The 19,892-nt window shown below is 35.2% G+C and overlaps 1 protein-coding gene and 1 pseudogene across 1 annotated transcript; one reads left to right on the forward strand and one right to left on the reverse strand.

Moving 5' to 3' along the window:
- Nucleotides 1-10,814: 10,814 nt before the first annotated feature.
- LOC109093867 lies at nt 10,815-12,212 on the reverse strand (annotated as a pseudogene).
- Nucleotides 12,213-13,386: 1,174 nt separating this feature from the next.
- Nucleotides 13,387-19,783, forward strand: LOC122144290 (A disintegrin and metalloproteinase with thrombospondin motifs 7-like). The gene is made up of 4 exons (XM_042755084.1): nt 13,387-14,068; nt 16,248-16,615; nt 18,662-18,839; nt 18,954-19,783. Exons 1-4 carry the CDS (start codon nt 13,939-13,941, stop codon nt 19,172-19,174), a joined length of 897 nt encoding a protein of 298 aa, XP_042611018.1. The 5' UTR covers nt 13,387-13,938; the 3' UTR covers nt 19,175-19,783.
- The last annotated feature ends 109 nt before the right edge of the window (nt 19,784-19,892 follow it).

Consider the following 19,892-nt stretch of genomic DNA (forward strand, 5'->3'; position numbering starts at 1 on the left):
AGTAGCATCAAGACCTCATGTGGTGCCTGATTAATATATATATATATATATATATATATATATATATATATATATATATATATATACATATATATATATATATACATATATATACACACACACATACATACATACATACACACACACATACATATATATATATATATATATATATATATATACATATATATAAAAGACAAAACCAAATCATTTTAACAGAGCTAAACAGAGCCCTTTATCAAATTTCACAAAGGCTTTTTGATTTATGGAGGATGTTATCTCTGGGTTGTTATGCAAATGACTGGTTGCATCATTATGTTGTCCCTTTCTGGAAAATTTTGTAAAAATACCAACTTAAGGCTCTTCACTGATAGGTAAGACAGGGTTTCATATGAGAAATGTCAGACTAAGATTCAAAACCTGACCAACCAAAAAATGCATTTGCAGTTATACACTTACAATGAAAGTGTTTTGGTCTAGAAAACAACAGTTGCCTAAGTGCTTTCATTTTGAAAGAACCTTCAACAGGCAGTTGTTGTCCATGCATTAAAATGTGGCACGGACCAATACCCACCACTTGAGGGCTGCATTGGCATGAGTCCTGACTGTATCGTATTTTTAGTAAAAGGCCTTTTAGTGTGATTGCATCGGTGTCCACCTTTAGGTCCTGGTACGTATAGAAATTGAGGAATTAGTTTTATATTATTAATAAAATTTCAAGATTAACATGTACTGAAGCAATTTAGGTTTACTTGATTATCCATATTTATTTATTTTTTTAAATAATGACAATATGTATCAAATATGATACATTAGGCTTTTGAGGAATGTTTAAAGAACGTTACAAGGTTAAAAAGTTATACCGATGTATCAAAGTGCTCTAAATTCATATATATTTAGATTTATTAATTTAACAGATGGTTTTATTAAAGTGACAAGTAACAGATACAACAAAGCACTTCATCCTAAAGTGGCAATGACGAGAAGTGCTTATAAGTTTCAGACAATGCAGTACAGGCTAGAACCATAGACTGTAAAAAAGACAGTGAAAGCATAATGGATTTGAAAAAAAGATGTGCTTTTAACAATTTCTTGACTTTGCTTCTGGGTAGGACTGAGAATGTCATTTAACCAGCCAGTAACAGTGAACATGACATTTCTTGAGAGTGATCTTGTGCCTTTCCATTTGCTTACCAAACAAAGGCCTGCCTAATTGTCAAGCTATTAGTAGACACTGCAGTATTTGTGCTTAAAATGTGATAAGAAAGAAAAATATAATTTTACAAGTTAACATGCAAATCTGTGAAATTCATTAACCTGAAGAAAGAACTAACTATATATTAAACCTCAGTAGTTGAAAGTCATATCATTTTGCCAATGAGCCATATAGGCTACTAGCTATTTTAAAATAGTTAGAGACCACAGAATTGAGAAGTCTAAGACAGCAGACACTTCACTTGCAAAATTAAATTTTTCTTAGCATCACTAGTCTGCAGTTTATAGTATGCATTTTTTTTTTTTTTTTTTTTTTTGCATATGTGAATGTTTGTAGAATTACCAGTTATACACTACAATTTGCACATAATGCAGTTTTGTGACATTTGTAAGTCATGACAACATGACCTGATCCTAGCCATCGAGAGCTCTATTTGTTCATATTCTACCAGCATATCTGCAAGGTATTTTAGGCCATTACGGTAGCATTTTGTATGAGCTCAAACTGTCAAATAGTATTTTTTGGGACGGATAGTAAGAAGTCCATTATTAATCTACCCTTCTGGTGATGAATGCATGAAAAAGCATATCTGGGCCATGTTTGGACACAAAGGATCTAATTTGCGCTACGTTTTTCAGATGGTAGTATAGACTGATTTTTAGTTAGGCCTATTGCTGTTACGTGACTCCTTCAGATTCCAGAATGATATCAAGGTGCATTTACCTTTTATAATTCTTCTGTGTTGCCAAAACAATCACCTCTGTCTTGTCTTTATTTCAGTAAAGAACACTTTGGCACATTCAGCTGTTTATTTCATTTAAGGCACTTGCACAAGGTGTCTACCTGAAGGGCCCTTCCACGTGTTAAAATTAATCCATAATCGAGATTTAAATCTGAGTTTAAAGTTATGGTGCAAAAGGATTCAATTTAATCTTAAATATAGGCCTAACTTAAATCCAGAATCAAAATGATGGGTTAAAATGTAAACCTGCTTATTTTTAATGGTTTAAAGTTTGGTGCAACAGAATTATTAGATAAACCTTGATTTAATCTAGATTTAAAATTAATCATTGCAAACCATTTAGCTATAATTGAAAGAAGATAAATGCACATTAGGCCTAATGTCTGAAGTGGGCAAGCAACAATATGCCTAATTATCCTTTAAAATATAATTTGAAGAAGGGTTTCTTTCACAAAATGAGCATTGAATATAAAACTATAAAATATACTCAATTGTTCTCCCTCTTCACCAGGCACTCATGTCACTTTCATTTATTTCGGGATAAATGAATGATTTCAAGTGTTGTAAATCTGTCTGTAGGCCAATAGTGTACATAGCTCCTTTATTTAGCAATCAACTATGCATATTATAAACGTAACATTTAACTTACATTTTTCTTCTATTAAATTATTTTGTCTTTGTTACTCTTAGTTATAAAGTATGGTAGCACAGCATTTTGAATGATTGTCTTCTTGAGTTTGTCTGTATCCGTATTGCATGTTTCCTCTCACTTGTAAAGTATGCTTGCAGTTATTTCTTCTAGTTCTTTCAAAGCAGTTCTTTCTGCGTTTCCACTCACATATTTTTTTTAAATCTGTTTTATTGAGGTTCCAAATAATGGCTCATTGGCTTTGATATAACAGTTAGAAGCATATATTCTTACACATGCTGTTATTTCTATGAAATAATGTTATCTTTGCTATTCTGATATAAAATAGTTTTTTTTTTTTTTTTTTTTTTTTTTTTTTTTTTTTGACTGCTTGTCCTATTTTGGCACAATCCCTAAATTGAACTTGAGTAGTTTTACTAAGGGCAACCCACTTGAAATTGAACTATTTCAAACATATTCTACCTGCCTTCCTGAAATAAATTACTATTAATTTGATATATGGGAATTAATACTGAGACACTAATTTGGGCAAAGAGCACTAAAGACTTCAGTCTTAAAGTTGAGGACTTGCAACTCGACTTGGACTTGCCTGTCTTGACTTGGGACTCCAACACATCTCAAGCAACTAGGCCATGTACAGTATGAAACAAATAATCATGCAAGTTTATAAACACTGGTGATGTATATCTGTGAAATACTTTGTCTTCATCATATAAAGTGTCCTTCAGAAATGGTTGATTCTGAAAGTCTGGACAAACATATTTAAATCCTGCAAAACTTTGGGCATGTAGCCTAATGTTATTGCTGTTTTCACATTTATGCATATTTGTTCACATAATCCAGAGAATCCTAAATGTTTTTCTCAGCCAATCCCATCATATATTTATTCCAAATATCTCTGGGGGAGTTCATATTTTGAATAATTTAACATCACAATGGCAAGTTTTATAAAGTTACATACACACCGATATAAAGCATATTTTAAAAAATGTCATTATAAAATTTACACTTATTTGCAACATATTAACAAGAATATTAAGATAATCTTTTGTTTATCTTGGCATATCGATGTTCACTTTCATCTGGAATTTGCCCAGTATATCCAACTTTCAAGCATAAATGGGTTCCAGTGGCTAATGCATACAGGTGCTGGTCATATAATTAGAATATCATCAAAAATTTGATTTATTTCACTAATTCCATTCAAAAAGTGAAACTTGTATATTATATCCATTCATTACACACAGACTGATGTATTTCAAATGTTTATTTATTTTAATTTTGATGATTATAACTGACAACTAAGGAAAATCCCAAATTCAGTATCTCAGAAAATTATAATATTACTTAAGACCAATACAAAGAAAGGATGAGAGCCCAGGTTGCTCTGATAGTGGCTTTCAGCTCTTCTGCATTCTTGGGTCTGGCATATCACATCTTCCTCTTCACAATACCCCATAGATTTTCTATGGGATTAAGGTCAGGCGAGTTTGCTGGCCAATTAAGAACAGGGATACCATGGTCCTTAAACCAGGTACTGGTAGCTTTGGCATTGTGTGCAGGTGCCAAGTGCTGTTGGAAAATGAAATCTGCATCTCCATAAAGTTGGTCAGCAGCAGGAAGCATGAAGTGCTCTAAAACTTCCTGGTATACGGCTGCGTTGACCTTGGACCTAAGAAAACACAGTGGACCAACACCAGCAGATAACATGGCACCCCAAACCATCACTGACTGTGGAAACTTTACACTGGACCTCAAGCAATGTGGATTGTGTGCCTCTCCTCTCTTCCTCCAGACCCTGGGACCCTGATTTCCAAAGGAAATGCAAAATTTACTTTCATCAGAGAACATAACTTTGGACTACTCAGCAGCAGTCCAGTCCTTTTTGTCTTTAGCCCAGGCGAAACGCTTCTGATGCTGTCTATTGTTCAAGAGTGGCTTGACACAAGGAATGCGACAGCTGAAACCCATGTCTTACATACGTCTGTGCGTAGTGGTTCTTGAAGCACTGACTCCAACTGCAGTCCACTCTTTGTCCCACATTTTTGAATGGGTTTTGTTTCACAATCCTCTCCAGGGTGTGGTTATCCCTATTGCTTGTACACCTTTTTTTACCCCATCTTTTCCTTCCCTTCGCCTCTCTATTAATGTGCTTGGACACAGAGCTCTGTGAACAGCCAGCCTCTTTTTGCAATGACCTTTTGTGTCTTTCCCTCCTTATGCAAGGTGTCAATGGTTGTCTTTTGGACAACTGTCAAGTCAGCAGTCTTCCCCATGATTGTGTAGCCTACAGAGCTAGACTGAGAGACCATTTAAAGGCCTTTGCAGGTGTTTTGAGTTAATTAGCTGATTAGAGTGTGGCACCAGGTGTCTTCAATATTGAACCTTTTCACAATATTATAATTTTAATTTTAATCATAATATTTTCCTTAGTTGTCAGTTATAATCATCAAAATTAAAAGAAATAAACATTTGAAATATATCAGTCTGTGTGTAATGAATGAATATAATATACAAGTTTCACTTTTTGAATGGAATTAGTGAAAGAAATCAACTTTTTGATGATATTCTAATTATATGACCAGCACCTGTAGATGATGATGCATCGTTTTTTTAACCCAACCGTTGGGTTACACATATTGGGTCACTGTGTTTGGTTATCTTAAAATTTGTTGGGTCATTTATTTTCGGCGTTGGGTTATTTTTAGTTAACTAACTGTTGGGTTAAATATGGTTCCCGCTTCACTCCGGTTCAAAATGTAACGGTCCAGTAAGCGACTCAGTGGACATCAGTGGCAGCCTGCCTGATTATGAAAGGTAAGTAACTGTTAATATAATTTTATGATGTATATAACTGTTATAACATTAAGTGATGTGTACTGAAAAGTTAATTAAATCCTAAAACTGTTTAAAAATCTAAGTTTTAATTCCCTTTAGTCAGTTTTTTTTCTTCCCCAGAGAATCAGATCGAGTGTAAATGCTATTCATGTTTGCTTGCTAGCATTAATAAATAAAAACATTAGCTGAAAGACTAGCAAAACTGTTTAGAGAAGTATTACTTAACGTTAATAAAAATGTCTGGTGAAATGTGAAAGGCTGGCGAAATCTTAGGCTACAAAAGCCACACGGACCATTTATCGGATCAGACCAATGAATGAAGCTGCTCGAGCGAGCTGAGCTCACACATCAGTCATGTGACAGACACCAGATTCAGTGAGAAGCATTTTAATTTCGCTGAATTTTCTGTTATAAAAATGTAAAACTCAGACGAAAAAGCCCAGCTATACCATTTCAGGAATAATGGAATAGCCTGTAATAGTCTTTTTTTTTCTTATTAAGCTATAACAATTTTGCATTTATATTAAATGTGTTATAAATACCAAACATGTTTATACTTATGTTTTAGATAAATTTATTTCTTTGTATAGGAAAGATTACAACAGCGGGACCTCTTCAAGGTAAGTAATTATTTAATTTAGTGTTGTATAAGATTTTTTAGTCAACATGACTACAGTGGTTCAAACTTAATGTAATGAAGCGACGAAAATTCTTTTTTTGTGCGCAAAAACAAAAATAACTACTTTATTCAACAAATTCTTCTGTCCCCTGTCATACTGCTACTCTATTTTCATTTATTGGTTTTATTGTTTTCATATTAACTCAGTATTGGCCGATGCATGCGCGTGATGCTGACGGAGGAGCCAGCCAATAAAGAGTTTGCGTTCGGATGTAAGTACATGGAAGCTCTGAACTGCATTCACTACGTCAACTGCGTATGTCAACAGTTTAAAAAACTGTTAAACGAAGTAGTTATTTTTGTTTTTGTTTTTGCACACAAAAAGTATTCTCGTCGCTTCATAATATTACGGTTGAACCGCTGTAATCATGTTGACTATTTTATCAATGTCTTTAATACCTTTCTGGACCTTGAAAAGTGGAATGACGTTGCTGCCTATGTGTGGTTCAGAAACCTCTCGGATTTCATCAAAAAGTATTTAAATATTTAAAATAAAACTGATAAAACTACTTGGAGGGGGCAATTTTACCAAAATCTTTACCACAATATGAGACATATTTAACCACAGTAAGGACAGGCATTTTAATTTAGTAATTAAGTCAGATGTTACTCATTGAACTTAAAGCCATACCCTGTATTTCTCAACATCTTTGCTAAAATAACTTCTAATTAAATGTGGAGATGTTAAAACCCACATCAGACTATTTGACAGCCGGCCATTTTACCAGTTGTATTTTCATTAATACTTAAATTGCTTAAAGGAATAGTTCACCCAAGAATGAAAATTCTGTGATCATTTATTCCCCCTTAAGTGAATTTCTTTGTTCTGCTGAACACAAAGGAATATATTTGGAAGAATGTCAGTAACCAAACAGATCTCGCCCCCCATTGCCTACCATAGGCAGTTCAAGTCGGATAGAAAGACCTTTGGCATATACTTTGTAAATTTTAAAATAGTTTACGTGCACAAAACAGCTATATTACTAACTAAAGGAAAAGGAAAATCCAAAAGAGGATAATATAGACCCATTAAATTACATTGCTCTGTACATAAACTCTTTCCTTTAGTGATTCGGCTTTTTATCCACAGGTGTCATGACTAATGATCATCATCACTTTTAGAGTTAACTTACTTTAATTCACTAAAACACTGCTTCAATTTTACTTTTTTTTTTTTTTTTCTGTGATTCATTTGTAAACATATATTGAATCCCTGGAATGTTTGTCATATATGCTAACTAAAGTTTATTTATTCTTTCAAGGTTGGTACTAATATGGTGCACTACCTCAACAATGAGACAAGCGAGGATCCACATGTCTTGATGCTTGGAGACAAAGAAAATTCCTCCCAAGTTTTCATCAATTTCAGTGGAGTGGCAGTTGAAAAGAAGACCTTACTTCAAGCAGTGGATGTATGCTTCAAAATGTTCTACATCTATGACATAAACTACCCAAAGCCCTCTGCTCCCATTTGGGAGTTCTTGCAGCATGCAGTCTATAATATTCCTGGAGAATTTCCTTCTACACATTGCTGCCTCCTAAAAAACTTTGTATTCAGTGTTACTGATCATCAGTAGATCCATGAAACTTAGAAAGGAGATGGGTAAAATAATCCATGTGACATCAGGGGTTCAACCGTAACAGCATACGCTGTTTGCGTTCAATGGATACTGTCCAAAATGGCACTAGGGTGACACGGAGGAAACGAATTGTGGAATAAAGTCATTATTTTTTTTCTTTTGCGCACAAAAAGTATTCTCGTATAATATTATGGTTGAACCCCTGATGTCACATGGATTGTTTAACCGATCTCCTTACTAAGTTTCTGGATGTTGATCGTGTAAGGACCCTTGCAGTCTATGGGAGGGTCAGAGAGCTGTCAGCTTAATTTATGTTTCGAAGATGAACGGAGGTCTTACGGGTTTGACATGAGGGTGAGTAATCAATGACAGAATGTTCATTTTTGGGTGAACTAACCCTTTAAGGTGTTTATAACACAATGCTGATGACCACTGTAGCCTTTTTTTTAAGGATATGTTTATTTCTTGAAGTATAAAGGTATGTCCTTGCTGTACACATTTGTGTAGTTTTTGAATTGGTATACTGAATGTGCACATTTGTGGTTTGAATTTGTATACCGTATGTGCACATATGTTTAGGTTGTATATATTTCTGTACTGTATGGTGCACATCTGTATTTTAAAAGTGTACTACATGTGCACCTGTGTAGGTTTTGAATTGGTAAACCATAAGTGCACATTTTTTTTGAATATTTGTACTGTATGTGCATGTGTTTTGAATTTAACATGTATTTGAATTTATGTATATTTTGTGTATATTTGTTTTGAATTTAATGTGTATTTTGAATATTTGTACTTCAACATTTATTTGCCATATGTTCTACATGTTCGTAGTGTATTTTCAATTCAATATATGCAAATAAGTATGCATATTTATATTAAATACTAGGCTCACCAATATTGAGTACATTTGTCATTTAAAACTTAAAACCTGTTTTTAATACAGATTTATAGTTTTTCTACTTAAATAATCTGTATTTGAAAACTGTGTATTTTATTAATTAAAATAATCTCATGAATAAAAGTAAATAGTTAACCCAAGTGTTGGGTTATTTTTAACCCAACTGGCTTTTAACCCAATCATTGGATTAAAAATAAACCCACAGTTGGGAAGGTGCTATGTTAACTTATAGTTGGGTTACTTGTTGGGTTATTTTTAACCCAACTTTTTTTAGTGAGTACTGATAGCTGTGCAGATGTTCCATTAGCAGCAAATAATTCTCTTAGTGACCAAATAGCAGAATATTGCTGAAATTTGCATGTGTGATTATCAACAGAGAAAATCATTTGAAGAGTGTTTTACACTGATACAGTATCTCTGCAAATGTTTGCCAATCAAGTTTTGCTATCTTATAGGAATGGCTTGCTGGCACATGAACTCTCTGAAGTATACAACCACCATAATAGTGTTCTTGTAGCCTAAACAGTAGTGCATAGCTCCAGTAACATCAAGGTCATGGGTTTGATTCAAAGGAAATCTATCAACTGGTAAAATGTATGCTCTGATTGCAATTTTATAAAAAGTTGTAAAACTGTGCACTGTGTTAATATAAATTGTGCATTGTATTGTGGTGATGTGTTTTAGGGTTAAAGTAAATGTCTGTAACTTAATCCTGAAATCTACCATTCTACCAATCTACTTCATTTTTCTACAGATTTTTTTTTCTTACAGTTAGAAAAAAAAAAAATAAGATTTTGCAAAAAATATCACTTATTTACCCAAACAAATTAAGGTATGATTCTTCTTGCAGGTATTTAATATTTTTATTATACTGTATAGATATATATATATATATGGAAATCATTTGAAAGGACTTTTTCGCCAGTGCTCCCTGATGATAACAAAATTAAATTATCAATGAAATTAATGTATACTGCTATAGTATTTCCTGCACTTGGATACAAAGCTTTCTGTCACTATTAGTTGAATCACTGACACAGCCCGAAGCATCTCACACACTTTATTGCACAGCTGTCTTTTATCAAAATAAGCTTAATTTAATAATTTATCTTCAGCCAGAGATCTGCATGATATTTTGCATGGGAAAATTCTTTTTATCCATTATGTATAAATTTTATTTTGACACTCACAAAACAGTTTTTAGCATAAAAAAACATGCACAGTTTTTTGCAGATTTGTTGGTTTATTATGTGGCGACACATCATACCCACTCTCTGTCTCCTGATGAAGATGGATGTTAATGACAAATATAGTGAAAATATCTTCTTTTGTATTCTGCAGAAGAAAGTCATACATGTTCAGAATTATATTTAGGCTGAGTAAATGATGAAACAATTGTAATTTTAGGTGGAGTATCCCTTTAAGAATTATACTGAAATAAATGTAATATTATACAATTCATATTAATAAATTACTATTAGTCATGTACATTATAAATTAGTGCTGTCAAACGGTGGTGTGTTGTGTGTGTGTGTGTGTGTGTGTGTGTGTGTGTGTGTGTGTGTGTGTGTGTGGTGTGTGTGTGGTGAGTGTGACCCTGGACCACAAAACCAGCCTTAAGTCGCTGTGATTGATGTTTTGGCAATGGTAAACATTGTATGGCTCAAAATTATCGATTTTTCTTTTATGCCAAAAAATCATTAGAATGTATTTATTCAGCTTTCAGATGATGTATAAATTATGACTGGTTTTGTGGTCCAGGGTTTTATATATATATATATATATTATATATATATATATATATATATATATATATATATATATATATATATATATATACTATACACACCACACACCACCAGTTGCCTACACACCCATATATTATGTAAACAAAACTTTTATTTTGGATGCGATTAATCGCGATAAATCGTTTGACAGCACTAGTATAAATATAGTTTTGCAAGCATCGATTCAGTGCTCAGAATATCTTTCCATTTCAATGTATTTTTTCATTTCAAATTTACAAATTGTGAATTCACTATCACACAAAAAGTGGCAAAGAAGAAAATATGAATATATGGGCAAATAGGTGCGTGAGATGCAGGACAAAAACATAGCCTAATTAGTATATATATATATATATATATATATATATATATATATATATATACGTATAATTAGTATATATATATATATTTAGCCATAAGGTCTAACTTGGACATGTAGGCCTATATATTCAGTAAGTATATGGGCCAACAAACAAAACACCTTTAAAACTGTTCAAGCCACAAACAACAACTGCAGTCATTGTTCGTTCTCAAATCACAGTAACCCTATGGTTTATCAGGGGAAAAAATAAATAAGTCCACTGTTTAATTAGTTGACAGAATCTGTCTGAAGTCCTGTGAATGTTGTCAGTATAAGGTCGGTTGTTTGGATTGTTGGGAGCGTTGTGCGTCAATCACGTTTAAATGAATTACAGTGTGTGCGTCATCCAGGTTTTGACTGCTGCCTCGACTGTATCCATGTAGTTTTCCAGCCTTCGAGATAACAGGCGAGGAGACGCGCCAAAAGAAACTATGTAACATTTTCCTAAACTCCCGTCGCATTAGACAATACAATACTGGGTTTAAACAACTATTAGTATGAGCAAGACAAACAGTCACGGGGAAAACATAAGTTTGCACCATGTAATATGTTTTGTCCCAGTGCACCGCGTTCAATTTCACCAGCACGCCCCACAGGGTGATCGCATGGTTTGGCATCCAGCAAATAAAAAAAGAGAGGACCACCACCGTTACAGACTTTGCTACTTTCGATCGTCTTCTTTGACGGGTATTAATACCCCTCTTTCGGATAAACCTCAGCAGTAATAGATAACATACTGAGAGAATAACATGGGCAAGATAAACGCAATGACAATTTTCTGAAGGTGATACAGAGCGAGCCAATCCTGGCCATCTGGGAACTTGAGGAGGCAGAGTTTTTCACCTGCCACAACTGTCACGGTGGAGAAAATGGAAGTTGGAGCTGTTGCCACAGTCGCCAAGATCCACAGTACAGCACAGACCCACTTCACAGACACGGACTTCTTTCGAGAAGGGATCTTTAAAGCAGATGCGACAGACCAGTAGCGCGTAATGCTCATCGCGGTGAGGAAAAAGACGCTGGCGTACATGTTCATCACAGTGACTGATAAAATGAGTTTGCACATGGCGTTACCAAACGGCCAGCTGAAATCCAACGCCGTATCTACAGCCCAGAAAGGTAAGGTCAACACAAACTGAAAGTCGGTGACAGCTAAATTGATGACAAAGATTAATGATGGATTTCTTTTGACCTTGTCTTATTTTCATAAGGAAAAACACCAAAAGGTTTCCGACCAAACCCACGGCGCACACCGCGGAATAAACCACCGAGATGATAATCCGCAGGACGAGGCTGCCGTCAGCAGTCACATCGATGTCTTCCAGACTGCTGAACTTGTGCTGATCCGTTAAACTTTTGTTCAAAGTTCCCCATCCGCTTTGGTTGAGAAAGTCACCCATTGTTTCTGAGGAAACTCTCCAACAGGTGCCTGGTGCACAAGGCTGTCTACTGATCGCATATCAGTTAGTCTGACATTGTTTCACACAGAAAATAAACGGTTTTAGATGGCAATGGGTTCCCACAGGTGTAAGCGACTTGTTTTGAGCACGCAGTGCACCTGACAGCCAGCGTTTTATGCAGAAGCGCGCGGAGAGCGCCCGCCTGTGAAGCGCGCGCACTGGATAACACCGCTGACTGACTTACAGCCGTACTCTTGACGTCATGTCATGTCATTCAGATTTGAGGGAAGATGACCAAATAACACAAGATTCCAAAACAGACCTCTTACTTAAACATGTAATAAACAAAAATCGACAAATAAACGCATACCAAGCGGATAAGAAATGTAACAGCAATATAGGCTATGTAGAACATATCTACAGTGTCTATAGTAGCTTTGTTACATTTATTAGTAATAGTTATTTAAATACAATATCAAATGGTTAAACATTTAATGCTACTATAATTCAAGATTATGTTCTTGGATTTTATTTTATGTAATGTTTGCTTTTTTAGTTCCTGTTGATAGCTCATATACGCTTAGAGTTAATAAAGCCTTATCGTGTATCATCTTATCATATATCATCTTAAACTTCTGCAATTTACAATGCTAGATGGGAATGACTTCCTAAATTGATATAAAATATGTTTCCTTACTGTTGTGTCCACCAGAGGGGGCGCTTGATGGACAGATATATCAGCAGCTCAGTTTGTTACTCCCTTAAAAATTAGCTAGCATTGTCAGATTTGCCCTTTTCAGCCTTTCAGTTTATGGAAGGGTCAGGTAGAGTGGACGATGGTGGGACAGGTGGACAATTAGGCTACTTAGTAGGCATTAAAGAGATAATTCACCCCAAAATTTAAATTCTGTCATCATTTACCTTAATGTTTTAGATTTGTATGACTTTCTTCCGTGGAACATATTTATTTTCCATATCCAAATGGAAAACAAATGATGATGATAACGATGATAGTCAAATGATATAGAGCTTATGAAAAATATGCTATTAAATAATGATTTGCATTATAGAAAAAAGATGATTATTCGCATTATTATTAATGGCATCAACATGGATACAAAAACGTGCCTTCTTCCATTCAAAAATAGCTACCCGGGACTAAAAGGAACTGAACAGAATGTAAATCGAGTTTATAGCTGTAATGACAAAGGAATAAACGCTCTTGGCGCCACGCAACAGCCAAAGACGACCGACTGTTGTGTTCATATACCAAAATTTAAAATCGCACAGAGTAAATTCAAGAACGCGTCCTGTGTTTGTGTTCATTTGCAAACGGTTAAATTATGAGACGGGAGTCATTTGAGTATAAACACGGAAAGCACTAAACAAAAGACTGGAGTGGGTTCAGTCTGGCACACTGAACACAAAGACAGTGTCCTCCTACTAGAAGACTGAGAGGGCGGAACTTTTTCAAAGTTTTACTGAAACACAGTTCGCTGCTCTTCTGTGAGCTGCTTCAGTAACTGCAGTCGTCCCAGTTGAATTAACGGAGCCCAAAATCGCCCATGCACCGGATTCACAGACTTTATCATGCTACATCATTTATCTCGGATTGATGACCATTGCAGATCTCTGGCTTAATAAATGCAGAAGCGTTCTTTTGTGTGATGGGTCCAAACTACCGATGCATAAGGCTGAGGCAGAAGTTACTATTCAAACTATCACAATTTAAATGGACTGTGGATGTACCAGGAGTGATCTGTCTTCTCCTCTGTGCAGTTTGACATGATGGTACAGCTGGACTGCGGCATTAAAGTTTTGGGACCAGCAAGTTTCTCTCTCTGCTTTGTGATAACAGCTGGGCTTCTGTCCATGTTCGAGAGCATAACAGCTAGCGGATATAATAAAGACACAGGTGAGTGGGTTGAGCTTGTGTCTCATTATAGTCCCGCACTGTGAATTTTAGCCTTTTTTGTTTCTTTGTCAGATGATGTGCGCGTGTGCGCACAATGGTGTTCATATACAGTGGCCCAAATAGTATTTTTGGGCACTTGTTTGTTTTTAAAATGTGGCTTTTATTTTAAAGAGATTAAGCGAAAGCACATTTATTGCAATCAATATATTTCATAAAGAAAATGTTGCTTCCCTTCTGATTTTAAAACGGCATATATTCTGTTAATTAAAACGAAACGTATTGTGACACTTTGGGGTTGTAAAACGTTAAGTGAAGCGAAACATGCTCATAAAATTTGATTAAAGAAACTTGTGGTTATTACTTTGAGGACTTCATAAATCCACTTAAAACCACTGCAAAACCGGTAATTGCAAAAATGGCTTAGAAAAGTGAAGTAGTTCTGCAAAAGGCCCTGTTATAATTTGTCTACAGATCACATTTGTCGTACTCGTCAAAATTGTTTCGAGTTTTTAAGTGCCCATACTGTTTACTTAGGCCAAGATATGTGATGGCACATGGTACATAGGCCTATTGTTTAATTTTTCTACTGGCACTCTATAAACTATGAATTCATCTTTCTTGATTAGGTTATTTGAATGTAAATTAGAATTTTAGGTCACAGTTCCAATAGCAATATTTATTACCACTGTGTGAAGCTACTGGACAATAATAATAAACAATACAACTTCAGAACTGTCTGTAATAAAATGTTTTAATTGTAATTTTTAGTGCTATTGTGTATAACTATATTAAAGTGTAAGGTAAAAGAATACTGTAATGTGAACTGTTTCTAAATATCAGCATCACACCACTTTCGTTTGGCTTTTGTGTGCTTTTGACTTATGTTTACCCTGATGGCGTATACATCCCCCACTCCATATCCCATTTCTTGATAGACACTACCCCTATTGCTGCTCTCTTGTGGAAGCCCCTCTGCTTCCACAATCACGTAGGTCAAAGCAACAGGGCTGCCAATGAACAGACTGGAAGTCATGTGACAAAGACTGTTCAAATGTTTGTACTACAGTCTCTAGGGAGATACTGGAATATGGAGAATGCAGACCTGAGAAGTTATTTTAGTATTTACTCTACCACATAATTGCTATAAATACTTCTGTAAGTGTATTATTCTGGTCTGTTGGTTGAATAGAATAACAGACTTCAGCTTGCTGTTATTAATTCACGGATTTGTTTCATGAATTATTCAATGCACAGTTGCTTTGAAAGTCACAGGAATTTAAATTATTCGCTTATTAACACTTATGCAAGTGCAAAATAAAGAACAGAAAGGTTACAATGTTCCGGTTGCAAAATTGTAGTCACAGTCACACACTTCTTAAAAATCAGAAAAATCTTTGGGGAATTTTAAAGTCTAAACTATGATCAATTGTCTGTGTTGTTTGGTCATATCTTTAGATGATAATAAATAGTAAATCATATAAAACTTATTTAGTGTTTTGTAAAATATACATAAGACACATACATAGACTTTGACATGTTCTGGGGGGGAAAGTGATTATCAATGTAAAACTTACCCCCCACTGTGCAGTTTCAGGGCAGAGTGTTGCTTTCTGATTTCTAAGATGTTCAGAGTGGTTGTTAGCTAGTATGCTAAGTTGCTAGCATGAGCTTGGTAGCTGATGTTTAGTTTAATTACTAGATTAAGCCAAAAGAACCCATCCATCTCAATGATATTCTAGTAAGACTGTTACACAAGTATGCCTAGTTGTATATAGGCACTAAGTTTATTCACTGCTAAATATTTGAGCTTTTGCATCATTAAACTTAGTTTAAGCATAACGCTATGTATAACTAAATATTTACGGAACCCTGCACACAGCAGTAATGGCTGGAAGAATGAGCACTTCTTGTCTGGCAGACATGAATCCTTTAATTCATTTACATTTGAGAGAACATTATGTGAATATATGAGTTGTAACCAAATTGATAGCTAAAGTAGTTACAAGCTAAGTAGTTGTTACAAGGCCCAAAGTGTGAACTTGACATTCGATGTTAAGTAAGATCTGCAGATGCAGACCTTTTCATCTGTTTTATGTTATAGCACCATACTTTTTAACTAATCCACTTAATGTGTGTGGCGGCTTTTATCCTAAGAGTTATTACCCTGGTGTTTTTGCAGATAGTTCTCCTAATGGATTTCCTAACTACGAAGTTGTTCATCCTATCAAAGTAGATTCATCGGGACATTTTTTGTCCAATCATGTGTCCCACCGTGTGAGTCGAATTCAAAGGAGAGAAACATCAAAAAACAAAGAGAGCCTGGCCAAGGTTTTTTACCATCTGCAGTATGGTGGTCAAGACCTGCACTTTAACCTCACCCTAAACCCTCATCTACTAGCATCTGGATTCCTCACAGAGAGGAGATACGGTGGTCTGCAAGGGTCTACATTAAATAGCCATGGCCACTCTCTCTGCTACTTCCTGGGAGATGTCTGGAGCAGTACATTGAAGTGGGGTCAAGCAGCTCTGAGCACTTGCAATGGCCTGGTGAGTTATTAAGCATGTTTGTATTTTAATGTTCTCATGTAGAAGTATAAAAATCTAGAAATATTTTATCAAACAATGCTAATAATATTTTGTATTGACACTGAACAACATTCTTTTCTACTTATAATTTACCTTATATTTTAGGGATATAAAGGAACTGATTAAATTCCCGAAAGCCTGTGTTTTTTTGTTGGTGGACACCCAGTGATGAATCTGTGGGCTCCACTCTAGGTCCTTAGTGACCTCTTCATAACAGGGCCTGGGCAACATTCCCAGAAGTCTCCCATGATGACAGCTTTGTAAATACGTTAAGGTTAGAGGTTAGAGCAAGGGTTCAGGTTATGATTGTTTGGAAGAAAGATTGTTTCAAGACAAACAAAGGATGTTGATACAGGTGATCCATATAATCCAGAAAAATTGCTTGGTTAAAACACATCAAGCCACTTACACAAACAGCTGACCCTGTCTTTTTTATATATAAATAGAGAGCAAACTGATTTAGGGTCATTGGCATAACTCTTGTTTTTCATGGTCAATTTATTCTATTACATGAATACATCAATAAATTTTGTATATATAAGTATGTAATTTCTGTATTAAATTCAAAGATTATTGTGGAGGGGTGGCAAGGGTGTGTGGGTTTGATTATATGACATTAGTGAGGACATAACCCTCCTTGATATATGTTTTACCAGAACTTCTTGTCATCTAAAGCCTTTATTTACAGATAATAGTCAAAACACTCACAAAGGGAGTTTATGTCAGTATGCTCCTAAGACAATAATTACATATTATTAGTATTGCAGTTCTGTATTTCATGATACAGTATATGCTTGTAAAGATGCATACATCATTTAATTTTAAAAATGAGTTGGTTCAGTGACAAACACAACTTTCACATGCATCTGATTAACAAATTGATTAATAACCACATGCTATTTTGCTGTTGTTCATTGTGTGGATTTTTCAGCAGACAGTTTGTTTTATACATTTAGTTTAACAGCATTATGTTAAAAATTGTAAACTTTATCATGTAGCTGTACTGTGCACATGCAGTTTAAACACTTATGTTCTTGTTCTGTTCATGCAATAAATTTGTGTCCTGTAGTAAGCAGGGATTTCTAGCATGTTTTCTTTACCTTCTCAGGTGCTGCCAAGTCTTATCAGCCTCATATCCAACTTTATTTAGGGGGGTCGAGAGTAGAGAATCTGGGCCAGGGCTAACAGAGCCCGCAGATTCTTAAACTCAGTGAGACAATCCTGGTTAAATAAAAAATTTAAATAAACCCCAAAAGACACTGACAGACAGCAGTCTCTATATATTAATATATTTAATTGTTTTATTAAAATTATTACAAGAGACAATTCAGTAGTCACTGGATATTGATGGGACACGCTCCTAGCATCCCTACTAAATTAAATGGCCTTGAGGGGTGGGAAGGTTACTGTTGCATAAAGTAAAAAAAATGTCAAGGTGATGCAACTTTCCTGATGATGATGATGAAAAACAGCCTTTTTAAAAGAATGAAATTTTGGAAAAGAAAACTATTAGCAGTGTGACATAATGTTTCTCTGCTTATTAATATAAAAAGTCACATGGTTCACCGAGCATGCAAAAACATGCAGGGAAAAACAATTTTCACAAGGTCGGTTAATGTTCTTAAAACATCAGAATTTTTTTTTAACAAAGGTAAGTTTTTTTATGTTATAAAATGTTATGTTGTGTGGCTCCCATTATAATTTAATAATTAATTTGTTTTTGAATGAAAAATGTAAATACAATGAAAAATGTATTTACAAACCTTATTAAAAAGAATTTTTAAAGATTTTTTCCTTTGTGTAGTTTATTACTGACCCTCACTGATGGCAAAAGCTAAAGTTGTTACCATTCTGAGTAAAACTCTGTTTAATACTTAGGAATAATAAGTAGTAGTTGCCCTGTGGCAAAAAATACGGCCGCGGTGAAATGAGACAGTGAATGTGGATTGCATGGGTATACGCTGTTTAATTTTTTGTCACGTTACTTTGACCTTGTCTTCTCTCTAGACAGGGCTGTTCAAGCTCTCAGAAGAGGAATTCTTCATTAGTCCACTGGAGTCAGCACAAGAAAAGTCAGCCCCACAGGCTCATGCAGTCTATAAGCGACATGCTGTCCAATCAGAACACCAGCTGCTGCAGCCACTGTTTGGGGAGCACACAGCTAACACGACTTGTGGAGTCAGAGGTAAGATTTTGGGATGTAGGATTCAAATGGGCTAAATAATTTATGAACAGATGTCTTTCATGATTAAAGCACATCATGCATTAATGATCCAAGATCATTTTTAATCATCCTTAGATCTTTTAGGAGGGGCAAAGCAGGTGGAAAGGCAAAGAGAGCGCTGGGAGAGACGGCAACATCGCAGACGGATTAGACAGCGCTCCATAAGCACTGAGAAGTGGGTAGAGACTCTGGTAGTGGCTGACCCTAAAATGGTGGAATACCATGGGAGCAAAGGAGTTGTGAGCTATGTGCTCTCTGTCATGAATATTGTGAGTAACAGTCCTATCTATAAATAATTCATGCATGGTGTTTTCCAAGGCAAGCACCACTATTACTGTTGCTCATACTTATTCTAAACCCTTAAAGAGATCACTGTCCTGTCATCATTTACTAACCCTCATGTCATTCCAAACCTGTACAGTATGTGTATTAATGTCTGTGTATTTTTTTTTTTTTATTCACTGAAAGTCAGTGGGGTTCAGTGCTGTTTTGAACTTCACTGACTTTCAGTTCATAAACAAAAACAGTAAAACAAAAGCAAATTTTTTTTTATCTTCCACAGAAGTCATTCAGGTTTTGAATGGCATTAGGGTGATTCAGTTTTAATTACAATTTTTGGGAGAACTGTCCCCTAAGCTATCCCCTAAGGGATAGTTCACCCCAAAATGAAAAATCTGTCATTAATTACTCACCCTCATGTTGTTCCAAACCTGTAAGATGTTCATCTTTGAAACACAATTTAAGATATTTTTGATGCATTCTCAGAGCTGTAGACAGTAATGTAATTAACACGATCAACTTCCAGAAACATAGCAAGGAGATCGGTAAAATAATCCATGTGACATCAGGGGTTCAACCGTAATTGTACAAAGCAACGAGAATACTTTTTGTATGCCAAAAAAAAAAATAATAATAATGATTTTATTCAACAATTCTTCTCCTCTGCATCACCCTAGCGCCATTTTGGAGTGTATCCACAGTTGTACACACGGATACATTGTTTTCGGTTCAAAT

The sequence above is a fragment of the Cyprinus carpio genome, unplaced genomic scaffold, assembly GCF_018340385.1.
Source record: "Cyprinus carpio isolate SPL01 unplaced genomic scaffold, ASM1834038v1 S000006632, whole genome shotgun sequence".
NCBI classification, from domain to species: domain Eukaryota; kingdom Metazoa; phylum Chordata; class Actinopteri; order Cypriniformes; family Cyprinidae; genus Cyprinus; species Cyprinus carpio.

Bases quoted from the DNA above. Each gene is read 5' to 3' on its own strand.
- LOC122144290 (XM_042755084.1), top strand. From the start codon at position 13,939: ATGATGGTACAGCTGGACTGCGGCATTAAAGTTTTGGGACCAGCAAGT. The intron at 14,069-16,247 runs GTGAGTGGGTTG...GTGTTTTTGCAG, and splicing joins CGGATATAATAAAGACACAG to ATAGTTCTCCTAATGGATTT. The intron at 18,840-18,953 runs GTAAGATTTTGG...AATCATCCTTAG, and splicing joins CACGACTTGTGGAGTCAGAG to ATCTTTTAGGAGGGGCAAAG.